Raw genomic sequence first — 12,970 nt, 5'->3', positions numbered from 1 at the left:
CCTCAACCCCAGGTGGCACAACTGTCTAAGCGTTGGCCCAAGTGTTGGGTGGTCACGAGTTCAATTTCTGGCAATGCTACCACCATGCACGGCCAGGAGTCCAAGAGAGCATAACCAACCTCAGTCTTCCTAGGTGGGTAGGCTCACTCCAGGTGGCACGACTGTCTGTGTTGGCCCTAGTGTTTGATGATAAGTTCAATCCACAGCAATGCTACAGTCATGCATGACCGGGGAGTCCAAGCGAGCCTCAACCCCAGGTGGTGCAACTTTCTAAGCGTTGGCCCTAGTGTCGGAGAACGCAAGAACAATCGCTGGCAATGCTACAGCCATGCGTGCATACAGCTTCGTCTTCTCTGGGTGGGTAGGATAACCACCTGGGTGGCGCAACTGTCTAAGAATTGGCCCTGTCCTTATTGATTGGGTAGGTAGGTGCAAATGTCCAAGTGATTCTAGTGCTAGAGGTCATGCATGGCCTGGCGTCCCAGAGAGCATAGCTGGTCTCATTTCCAGGTGGTACAACTGTCTAAGCGTTCCACCTAGTGTCGGGGGGGGTTGCGGTGTTTTCTTCTAAGCGTGATGAGCAGCATTAAGGTAATGTGTGATGGTAGAAGACCTAGTTAGTGGTCTAGCTTTTAATAAAAATAAATAAATAAATAAATAAAAAGACATTAATTTCTGTCACTGCTCTGCCTCTGCTGTGGATTCAGACAACGCTGGAAAAACTCACAAGCTGGGCATCGTAGGAGAGGGCTTATGAGGAAATTTACAGGCCTATTACAACACGTTGGCCTGTTGGACATAGCCTGGGGCCAGCTCTGAAATGCAGGCCCTCAAAATCCTTTAAACACACACACACACACACACACACACACACACACACACACACACACACACACACACACACACACACACACACAGAGAGAACCAGCCTTACAGCCCACCAACCTGGCTCCTATCCCTGCTAGCATCTCACATTCAATGGCAAAAATGCTTTATTGGCAAGAATTATATAACGCTCACGCTGCCAAGGCTAAAGACCCAGACACTCTCGCTCTTCTCTCTCTCTACCCTCTCTCTCCCTCACTCTCTCATCCACAGAATGATCTTTTGTGGATCTAATATTCAGAATATATGTTCAGCTTCCCTCCAGCTGGCAGAAGAAGCGCTGCTGAGACAATGGTTATTCGAAGCTGGAGGGGAGGGAAGACAAAAAAAAAAACGAGAGAGATAGTGAATGGGGGGGGGGGGGGGGGGGTTGATGGGGGGGTTGTGGATGGGGGGGGGAGAAAACACCAAAAAAACGCAAGGCGTTTCAAGCTATCATGCTGAGCTGAAGCCGAAAGAGAGCAGCCGTGTCCTTCGCTAAGCAACAGCCTCCAAACTCGGCGGGAAAATACAATAGTAGGTGCGCGCAGCAGAAAAATCCTCTTTGAGCAGATGTTTCTCCTTTAATGCCCGCCCCTCTCCCGGGGGCCGTATTTATCAAGCTTCAGAGGAATAGTGCTGATCCACCTTTTTCGCCTTTCTCAGATCCGTATGATTACCGTCATAAGGACATGAGGGAGGACGGGCCTAAGTCAGCAGTCTTAGAGAGTCAGAGAGTGTTTGGATGGACCTCGGAGTAATCCCAGTGCTAGGGGAGGGCGGTGGGACAAAATATTAGTGTGTATTGCAGAGTACTGCTGTTTTTCATGTGCATGTCTATCAATGCTGTAATTCTGGGCTTGTCGAAACGTGGCGGTCATCTGTGGCTCCAAAGGGCCCAGAGGTCAAATGCGCTGCCTCTATGGCCCGGGGGTCACAAGTTTCAAATCCCGAGCCATGTCGCTTTGTCCTCAAGAGTCGCCACAAACGGCAACACTTCTCATGGCTACTAAGCGACGTTGGCCGACACAGTCGCTCGTTAGCCGGTATGGTGGAGCTGGGGACCCGGCGCGTTCCTCAGGTAAGGAGGGTAAGGGACTTAACGCAGTCAGAATTACTTTCACAAAGCAGCTAACCTGTACTAACGGCCAACTCTGGAAGAGAAGCTAGCCTTACTAGAGGCTACTTAGCAAGGCTATTCAGTTTACTCAAGTTTTTGAGCTAAAGTTAGAAAAGTAGAATAGTGTTTAAAGGGTAATAACGAAACGTGGAAGCATTCTAGCTATCCCTTTACAAGAAAGGCAGCTTTGGGGTGGCAACCAGGTTGGCAAACTGGGGCTGAATGGATACAAATACATGGATTTTCATCAAAAACACTAATAAAAACCCAATGAATGCAGTTGCGTCACACAGAATTAAGGATTTTATATTATTCATTAATGTTTTCTCACTACAATACCCAGCATGCACTACACAAATGCTCCACACAACCACTGAGAATCCCTGTGGTGCTACAAATCCTGACTGCTAGCCACTAATTTAGAGGCTAATAAATACAGTAGAACCATGGTAGGATTTGCATTTCAAAGAGTCCGCCCCCACGAATCCACTCTCAAGTTTCTTCCACCTTTAAGACATTTCATCAGAAGGGGTTTTCCTCGTTTTCCAATGGGAAAATCTCACTCTAGAGACAACCGTAGGAGGCATGTTTACAACAGATGGTTACATGGTAGCGATGGTCACGTTTTTTCCATTTTGGCCGGACTCTCCCTTTAACACGCTCCTCTTTTTCTTTTTTCCTCTGAACTCATTCTCGTCCTCTCCAGCTCCCTCCATCCTTCCTCATCCACGCTTGTTCGTTTCCCCTCTGATTATAAATGTACATTTTCACAGCCGCAAGCGGCAATTCCGGGGCCCAAGCACGAATCGGCACAATGCAGATTTATGAGCTTGTAAAAAGTTTTGAAAGTTTTGAAAATGGTCTCATTTGTCATGACTGTTGATGTAGGACTTCCATGGAGATGATGGTGGACCTTCTGACCCTGGTATATTATGCAATAGATAACAACGCCTTTTGTTCTGACCGAAACTGTAATTCCAACTTTGTTAGGAAGTCAAACCACATGATGCTAATTAAATATCTGTACATTACTGATTACTAACTATAGTAATATGATTAACGCTGTTCGAGTCCTGTAGGTTTTCAGTACTGAGTGCTTGGACCCCTTAAAAAGAGGCATATCTAATTACGCTCTTTTTGCCGGTCAATGCTCTTCAAGTGATAACGACCCCCATCCATGATGTGCTCTGTGTATGAACCCAGTATGATATAGTTTATCACAGTAACAGTCCACTTTATCATACACCCCCCCACCCCCACCCCCCCAAACACAGCACTCACCCTCACTAAGCACAACCCAAACCCATCCCGAACCCCTCAGAGGTGACCCCAGAGAGCTGCTTCCATATCTTTTCCTGCCATACCACTTCTCCCGCCTCCCCATAGAATCCTCCTCTCCCTGTCCTCCCTCTTTCCTTCTCCGCCGAACAATTGTCCATTTTCTCCACGGCTCTCGGCTCATTTTAATGCTTATTTTAACAAGTCCTTCACAACTGCTGCCACTCTCTTAAGTCCTCTGACAACGCTATGCTTTGAATCTCTTACATTCACTGGTCTGTGATGGAAGCAAGGTCATTTCCTGCCTCAACATCTCCATAATTGACCCATCTCTGCTATCCAGATAACTGCAACTGCAACTAGACGGGTTGGAAACCACAATGAATTTGCCACCATGTTAACGTAGTTGTTCAGCGCTGCAGTTAGCTTACTGGTTTGACAGGGTACCAGCATTGTATAATAATAGTAATAAAAATAAATAAATAAAAATGTAAAAAAATATATAGACATTTTATTATACATGCTGTTTTGTATGTACTCAAACCAGTATGGCTTTGTACTCCGTCAAACCAGTATGGCTCCCAAGGATTGTTTTATATATACATATACACACACGTACGTACATGCACTCATTGGTCAAACTGCTACCCACCAAATACCTGAATGCAAATGTAAAATAGCATGAAAATAAAAACAACGTAACAGGGTGGTAAAATTAAGACTTAGCTTTTTTTAATTTTACTTTAACTTCAAGTTGCAGTGAAATGAGATGATTTGGCCTTACATTCCATTAAGGCTATTTATTAGGCTATTTATAAAGCATTAAAGTTTACGTGAATGTAATATAAATATTACGTAAATAAAAAAAAATACATATAAATTAATAAAATTAAAAATCTGGTTTGGGATATTTACATTTGCGTTCAGGTATTTTAACATTCTTTGTGAAAAGTGCTACATAAACACATTTTCAAATGAATTTAATATTTTAGGCTGCGACCAATCGGCTGTGGTGGGAAGCAGTTTGATGTAAATATTAATATTTATTAATATAGCTGCAAGATTTTTGAGAAACCTAACTCCCCCCTACCCTTATGCATACCCACTGCCACACACCTACAACTTAGGCCTACCTGAAACCCCCTAGCCACAACACCCTAACCAGAATGGATGCCTGTGTGCCCCCAGTGTCCTCTATTAAAAAACAAACAAACAAACAAACAAACATAATATGGTCACTCTAAATCTACCAAAACTGGACCATAGAGCGTATGTAGCACACTGCACACGCATAAGCTAGCAACATTTTACACAGCTTGCCCCCAAAAGTCCACACCAAAGCAGTTGTAATTTTTCAAAAGCTCCTCCCACCTTCGAGACACATCATCAGAAGGTGTTTACAGAGTCCTTAAATGGGAAAATCTCAATCTAGACCGTATTGCAGAAGCACTGTATGAGGCGAGAAGGCATGTTTACAAAAGACGTAGCAATGGGTTTAGTTTTCATTCTGGCCAAACTCCCCCTTTAACACCCAGGCACCTTCCTACCCCTGACCTTGTCTGCTCTTTCTCCCAGCCGCCTAACTTTTCCCATCCTTTTCACTCCTTCTTTTCCACCCACTAACCCTCCCCCCTCCCTCCTCCATGCTTGTTCATTTCACCACCGATCATAAATATGTCATATGGCTCTGCGTCTGTCCGTCCGCCAACTGTCCGTCCCCCCCTCCATATCCCTATAACAACCTCCCCCCCTCGAACCGGCGCGCTCACACACTTCTGCCCATAAATTACCTTCCAGCGACTGAGAGTGTTGGGTGGATAAGAAGGGCAGTGAGAAAGTGGCCGGGGAACAGGGACAGGCGGGGGGTGGGGGTGGTGGTGTAGGGACTGCACATGAAAAAAAAAAAAGTGGAAGCGGGTGGAGGACAGTGATAGCAGACACGGAGAGATAAAAAAAAAAAAAGGCATCAGAAGGCGTAGTGTGGTGAGTATAGCAGTACAGCAGTCTACATTAGCTCAGTGAAGCTATAGTTCACACACAAGTAAACATAGCTCCCAAACATGAGCAAGAAATACAAAAGTACCAGGTCCAAAAGAACCTCAGCTTTGTTGGGCTCTGTTGGTCTGCTTTGGGGATCCGTTTGGCCAGCCCTTAAGTGAGAGGTGCGAGTACTATCAGCAAAGCTGTCCTGGTGAAATCAAACACGAGAAGGGAAATCGTAACTCGAGCTGAAAGACTAAAATGGGACTGACTAACAAGTAGAGACTTTTCCTCCTCACAGAACCACTTGAGTAGAACTAAACGTGTTGGGAATTGAAGTACGAGTCTGTCAAATCCAGACTTGCATAGACAGACCCGAGCAGAAGATGAAATGGAATTAGTTCTAGCCACCTCTGGAGAAGAGGGTGGAGAGGCAGAGGGGAAATAATAAGGGTCAGAGACACCAAGGGGTGTTCAGTGTTGATTTTTCTACACCCTAAACCACTGACAGAAGAGCTACACCACAGAGCTACACCACAGTATCACAGCGCATCACAATATCAACAGAACCGCATGAATGTAAAAAAGTTGGCCTTGTGATGGTTGACCGGCGTACCAGACGCAACGATAACACAACAGTGTGAATGCTGGTATACTGGTCAGTACTGCACAAGACTAGCGCATATGCTGATTTATGCTGGTTGTATGCTAGTTATGTGCTAGTCTTGTGCTGACTGACCAGTATACCAGCATTCAAAATACAACATATGCTGATTTACACTGGTCTTACTGGGTTGACCAGCGTATCCAGTGTTCAACACACCATATGAACTGGTTAATACTGGTCTGGTGCTGGTGTGGCGCTGCTTTAACTAGCATAGCATTGTTCAAATCAGTATAAGCTCAATTATTATTAAGACCAGCAAAAGACTGGTCTTGTGCTGGTTGACCAGCATATCAGTGTTCAACACACAACATATGCTGAAAATTGGCTTGCTGGTCAACCAGCACCACGCCAGCATGTGTTCAAACCACAAGATATGCTGGAAATATGCTGGCGTGGTGCTGGTTGACCAGCATACCAGTGCTCAAAACACAACATATACTGGTTTATACTGGCCTTGTGCTGGTTTACCAGCCTACCAGTGTTCAAAACACAACATATGCTGGTTTATACTGGCCTTGTGCTGATTGACCAGCATACCAGTGCTCAAAACACAACATATGCTGGTTTATACTGGCCTTGTGCTGGTTTACCAGCCTACCAGTGCTCAAAACACAACATATGCTGGTTTATACTGGCCTTGTGCTGGTTCGGTGTTGGTTGACCAGCCTACCAGTGTTCAAAACACAACATATGCTGGTTTATACTGGTCTTGTGCTGGTGGGCAGGAATACCAGTGTTCTAAACACAACATATGCTGGTTTATACTGGTCTTGTGCTGGTGGGCAGGAATACCAGTGTTCTAAACACAACATATACTGGTTTATACTGGTCTTGTGCTGGTGTGGTGCTGGTTGAACAGAATACCAGAAGCACCCATCCCCAGGAGACAGAATGACCAGGCACAGATAGTAGACAGAGAGAGAAAGAGAGAGAGAGACTTTGACTTACAGCAGAGGGAGAGAAGAATGGTGGACTGCAAAACGAGGGCAGTGAGTGAACGAGTGAAGCGGAGAGATCCCTGGCCTGGTCTCATTGTGTATTGAGTCTCAGAGGCTGATCAATGACTCTTCTGTAGCTGTGGCCAGCTCATTCCACACACACACGGATACACACACACACACACACACACGCACACACACTTTGCCGTCACACAGCTGAGCCTCCGCTAAATTATATCCACAGAAAAAGCGCTACGCTAACACAGCGGCTAATGATAACACTTCACCAACAGGACCCAACCATATTCAAACACTCATCGGCGAACTTGCACACTTTCGCATAACCCATGGCTGAACTCCACAAATTAAAGCACTCCAACCTTCATGTTTAAGGACGAAACTCCCCTCTTAATGCCGCATAATTCCCACACTTAGTTATGCTATTAGCCAGGCCTACAGTTAACACCCGAAGACGGTGTTAATTCGTCCGGCGCTTTGCTAATGATCAGCACACATAAGGGAACAGCGGCCGCTGTGTCCTGTCAAGGGAGCAAAGGATCCGGCCGCCACACCAGCGACTCGCTGTCCGCCAACACGAAACCTTCTCTATATTTCTGTGTCCAATTTGAAATGCTGCTGTAACACAGAACAACAGAGCTGAACTGCTGAACAAGCTAACTTGTCTAGCATGAAAGCTCTTCTTATTATAAAATTCGAATAATTATGAATTATTATAATGCTCCTGGGCCACAAGCCACTTGCCACCAGCACTATATAAGCACTAGCAAGCAAATCTGCTAGCTCCTTCCACTAGCATTAAACCTCTTATTATGAGACACACCTTTCTGTGAAGTTCTAAGCCCTGTTTTAAAGACGCTAGCACCTTTGCCAATGGTGCTATAACGCAGAACAGGCTAGTCAAGAGAACAAAGACTATGTCTGAGCAGCTCTAGCTGTGACGCGAGCTAGCGAACCTGGCTTTTCTCTGTCTAGCAGCATGAAACCTCCACAAGGCAACGTTTTAGGGGGGCTGTTAGTTCTTTTCTGAGGGATTCTTAGTGCTGCTCTAGCATAGAACAGCTTGATTTCCCCCCTGTACCACAAAGCTTGGGCTTCAGTTCTGACTGCTGTGCCTTCTGGCTGAACGGCAAGTTCATATCTCCACAACACTGAGCCTGGCAACAGCGCTACACCCAACCTCCGATCAATACAGGCTTGCTTCAGAACTTCATCAGCAGATAAGCCTCGAGCTCCTTGGGCAGGGCGATCCGCTCAGGCTCAAGCCTGGACGGCAAAGCTATCAAGTGGCGGTTTTGTTTCCCCCCGATTAAAGGACAGCGCAATTTGTCAATTACTGTATCTAACGTAGCTGGTGGTGCGTGCCAGCAACCTCACCATTAGACTCTGATGAAACCAGTACAGTAGCTACAGGCCCCACCGCTGGGCAGCACATCAGATACACATCATACATTAAGAGCTGCTCCGATAGGTGCCAAGCTGAGGCCGAGTTTTAGGCCGAACGTGTAACACCGCCAACCTCGCTCCAACCCATCAGCGGGTGCGATATGTCTCATCACGCGGCGCTGAGCCCAGCCTAGCAAAGCGCCATGCTCTACTGCGCACAGCTCCAACAGTCACACGTTCACTCTCTCGCACCACACACACACACACACACACACGTACACACACACACAGAGAGTGGCACAGTGGTAGTCCTGAGGTGCAATGTGCCTCTGACTGGCAGGGCTAATATCCACAGTGTTGAAAAAGGTGGAGAGTGTGTAGGTGAATTGTGCAGCACGCTGCTATCTGATTGAAGGCAGTGGCTGTATCATCAGCAGATGGTAATAAAACGGCGAGCCAGCCAGTGCCTCTAGTAAATATAACGCAGAGCCTGCCAGGGCCTCCAGTCAGCTAGCCCTGAACGCCACACTGCTGTAAATGAATACAATATACAGCGCAGAGAGCGAGAGTGTCCCTCGGGTAGCTACGGCAACCGCGCTCCCAATCAATTTTCTCCAAACCACTGGCCTCCTCTTCGGTCACTAAGGTTCAGAGATACTCCACTGCCTCCTTCTCGTTCCTCTCCTTTCTCCTTTTTCCCTTTCTCAGTCCTACGTCTCTTCGTCAGCTTCGACCAGCCGCCCTCCACACCCTTCAGTAATCCCAAATTCGAGCCCTGCTGGTATTTGGTCTCCTGCTTTTATAGCCCTCGCCTCCTGCCAGTGCATTGTTTGGCAAGGCAGTGCGTGTGCGTGCGGCCAACCCTGCAGATGTACATCCTAAATATCAATGATTTTTGTGAAGGCCGGCTGACAATGGCCCCCATTCAGCAGCTGAACAGAAGGTCAGTCAGTGGCTCATCCCTTTTCACTCGCTGTTCTACAGTTGACCAACGTTTTGCTTTCTTTCTCTCTTTTTTTTTTTTTCAGTGCCACCGCTCTCTTTCTGAGCGGCCTGACAGTTCAGCGTCTGTCTCACGCACACTGAGGCTTCACATGGTCATGAGCTGCTTCTTTCACCCAAACGCACTTGATGGACTCCATTTTTCTGCCCATTCAGAGACACAATAATACGTGGCTTATTTCCATCAAGGCGCTCTTCTGTGTTCAAAAAGGGGATGTGCACATGCTTGGGCTTGCTTGCGGAGCGTGCAAGGCCTCAGTAAGGAGCAGGTAACAGCAGAATGGCCTCCAATTCACTTCAGGGAGGGATGAGAACAATGCACGCTAAATACACACAGGCCTTATAATACACCTTTATCCGAGTTGTCTTCTGAATGCGCTCGGAAAACAAGCACAGCGCATCCAACAATAAGGGCAGCATGGTCCTCGTTTTATGCTATGACAATGTCAAAGGGGTCGCATGCAGAACACTCCAGCTCCACACAGTGATGCATTTTACTGTGATCAGTGTGAATGCAACTACTCTGTGGGCTGATGTTTCCAAACTTAATGAGACAAAAAGAAATGGCTGCATTCACAGAACCAAGCTGACCATCAGTTTCATTCCGAGGTGAAATAACAGGGTGGTAAATAGGCTTAGCATTTTTTCATCCCAAACAAAGTCACGCACCTATGATGTTTACATAAAAAAATGAATACTAAATAAATTGTTGGAGAACAGTCAAATCGAAATTTTGAAGTATCTTACGCTGGGTGAATCTCAAACGTCTCCCTACATTGTCTCATAAAATAGGGGCTTCTGTGCCAAAACCATGTAACGTAAGGGTGCGGAATCCATAATTTTATGACCGAGTGCATTAGGAAGCAGGGAGCCATTCTGGATTCAGCCTATGATGTTTACTGATTACGGAAATTCACACTAAAGATAGATACTGGTTGCTTACCCACATCAATGTGAACCTTTAATTTGGAAATATCGGATCTAGGCTAATACACAGACATGCCAAAAGTGATTGGTACCTAAGGGAACGACTTTGGTGTGAAGGTGAGGTGGAACACTGGCCAGCATGCTCACAGTAAAGCGACCCGAAAGCCATTTCCAAAGCTGTGTGGGCATATAACATTCCTGGATCTTACTGGGAATACGTCATTATAGGCATTACCACCCACAGTATTTGTCAATGCAGTGGTCACTCATGAGTGCGTAATGATCATGACTGGCAGAGTCTAGCTAGAATTGTCTGTGAGACCCATCAGAGTGCCTCTGTTAACACCGTGACTCCGGACACAGCGCCTCACCTGGGCTCCTGATGTTGCTAACTGAATCCTAGAGGACTGGCAACGTGTGGCATGGCCTCATGAGTGGCAGTACCAATTATTTCGGTCTAATGGAAGGATTTGTGTGTGGCGTAGACCCTATGAAGCCATGGACTTGTCATGGGTTGTCATTAAGGTACTATGCAGGCTGGTGGAGGTTCCATTTTGCTGTGGAGTGTATTGTGTGTTGGGTTCACTGTATGGCCTAAACAAGTCACTGACCGGTGCCTGCTACTTTTCGCTGCTTGGTGACCATTTGTAGCTCTTTGTGGACCTTATGTATCCCCACCATGATGGGTTTTCCAAAGGTTAATGTACCAAGCTGTTCAGAATTGGTTCGAGGAGCATTTATGGGATGTGGTGGAGAGGTCCATTCGCACCGGAGATCTTTTCAACGACAAATACTGTGGAGCAGCTGTGGGTGGCTGTCCAGACAGCATGACTCAACGTCCTACCAGACTTCCTCCATCCACCTGTGGAATCGATGCCATGTGGAGTTGCTGCACTTTGCTAACACAACGATGTGCTGGGACCCTGACATGGGACAGAAACATGAAAACTGATGGAATTCCCTTTACAGCTCGTTCTCATGAGCTAGCCTCGTCATTTCAGTCAACACCGTTATGTCTTAGAGTGAAGATCCCTTTATGGCAGCTCCACAGAACACAGCTTAGATTGACATTTGAGATCAATAAAATGAAATGTTAATAAAACGTTATCCGCTATGGCTGTGATTTACATGGGCTGTTTATGCTTATGTTCAGAAATATCAACTTGCAGCTTTCATTAGATGCTTTAGGGTGGGTTCAAATGCGCCCCCCCCTCCTTAACTACACCTGTGTGTGATGGTATCTGCAGCTGTGTGCAAGCTGGTGCAAAGGGTCCCTAAATGAATGTGTTTCCCACAGCCTTTCAATTCATATTGTCTTCCCAAATTAGCTGGAATTGAACACACGCGACCAGGTCCACCTGTCATAAGCGATTGTCATTCCGGTGGAAGCACAGATGTCAGTTAATTTACGTCCCTCGCATTCATTACTCTGAACCTTCCAGAGAGAGGAAGCAAGGGAGAGAGAGAGAGAGTTGTGGGTATGTGTGTGTAAGAGATTGCATTCCCATTCCTCTTCCTGTCTCCCCTTTCCAATTCTCATCCAAATCAAATTGTTAATGGGCTTCATTGGCGTTACAATGGAATAAGAGTTGCCAAAGCACTTAAGGGGCTTAAGACAGCTGCGTGAGGCTCATGTTAAACAGTGCAGCTCTGCACTCTCCTCCCAATCCTGCTTATCCATTCCAAACCTGCTCCAGTTTTTATATCCAAATCGGCGGATGTTGCCGTTCCCGGCTTCGGATTGATGAATCTACAAATCGTGTCTGTCCTACAATACAACCTGCAAGTCTGAACCTATGGGTGAAAATATACAAATAAGAGATATCAGGTTTAGCCCAAGGAATTTCTGTCGTCAAGGATGTTCCTTGCTATGTGCAGTATAAGATCTAATCTGATTCAAGTCTGATGTTGCCTAGCTAGTCTCTAAACAATGTCTTCATCAAAATGTACGTTGATAAATGGGATTGGGACATTGGGATGATTGGGATGGTGGTGGAAAAGTGTATTGTAGACCCCTCAACTGTTCAGAAACGCCCCTGGTAAACGAGATCCGTATGAAGAAGCTAGATACCTCAGGTCCCAGAGTGGGCTCCAGGTCAAAACCACAAACATCTGTAAGATTTTAGTATAATTTCTATTATAAAACAAGACCAGTAGATCACAGTGTGTTAGAATTAGGCTTTAGTACAATATTGAGCCTTTCTAAGAAGTCCTACACTGCTCACAGTATAAGATCCTTGAAGAACCTTTGGAGGTTCTTCGGTTTTAAACTGTGGAGGAACCTCTTAAGATGCTTTGAAGGTTCCTCCACAGTTTCAAACTGAAGAACCTTCAAAGGTGGACTGCTTACAATATTAGCGATCCTATAGTAAGATCTGCATCTTCTATGCTACTGATTAATAAAATCGATATTAGCATCCAACAGCTGAAGGGTGTTTACACTGTTAGAGTTGCAATATGCTGAGATGTAGAAGTGGCCTCCCACTTCTACATTTAGGAAGAGTCATTTGCACTTTGAGCCAACCCCAAAGAAGCTGGGGGATACAGAATAGTCATTGAAAGTGAATAAAAGTATGTGGACACAAATATAACTTGGGTTACACAGTGTTACAAAGTTATCACGACTGTTGTCCTGCCCACTGCCTGCCTGATATGGACACCCCCCCCCCCCCCCATTACAGGTCAGTGGAACATCAGCATGATGTTGAAGCTCCTATTTTAAGGTAAACTTGCTACATAGTGCTGCTTTAACCACTTAACCAGCCAATAGCTGGCCAATCGGCAGGCAGA

General features: G+C 46.0%; 1 protein-coding gene across 3 annotated transcripts in view; it reads right to left on the bottom strand.

Moving 5' to 3' along the window:
* Positions 1-12,970, bottom strand: part of cadm4 (cell adhesion molecule 4) — a 263,298-nt gene that overhangs the window by 70,373 nt on the left and 179,955 nt on the right. The window contains exon 1 of one of the 3 annotated variants that reach the window (XM_072680421.1): positions 6,858-9,034. The exons of 1 other annotated variant lie outside the window; for it this stretch is intronic. In XM_072680421.1, the coding sequence (XP_072536522.1) occupies positions 6,858-6,942 (85 nt within the window). In that variant the 5' untranslated portion in view covers positions 6,943-9,034. Of the gene's footprint in view, positions 1-6,857; positions 9,035-12,970 lie in introns of those variants that run through there. One more of the 3 variants, XM_072680424.1, reaches the window with a different exon arrangement.

This window comes from Salminus brasiliensis, chromosome 5, assembly GCF_030463535.1.
Source record: "Salminus brasiliensis chromosome 5, fSalBra1.hap2, whole genome shotgun sequence".
In the NCBI taxonomy this organism is placed as follows: Eukaryota; Metazoa; Chordata; class Actinopteri; order Characiformes; family Bryconidae; genus Salminus; species Salminus brasiliensis.
Note: the sequence above shows the minus strand (reverse complement) of the source record. Positions and strands in the feature narration are given on the sequence as shown.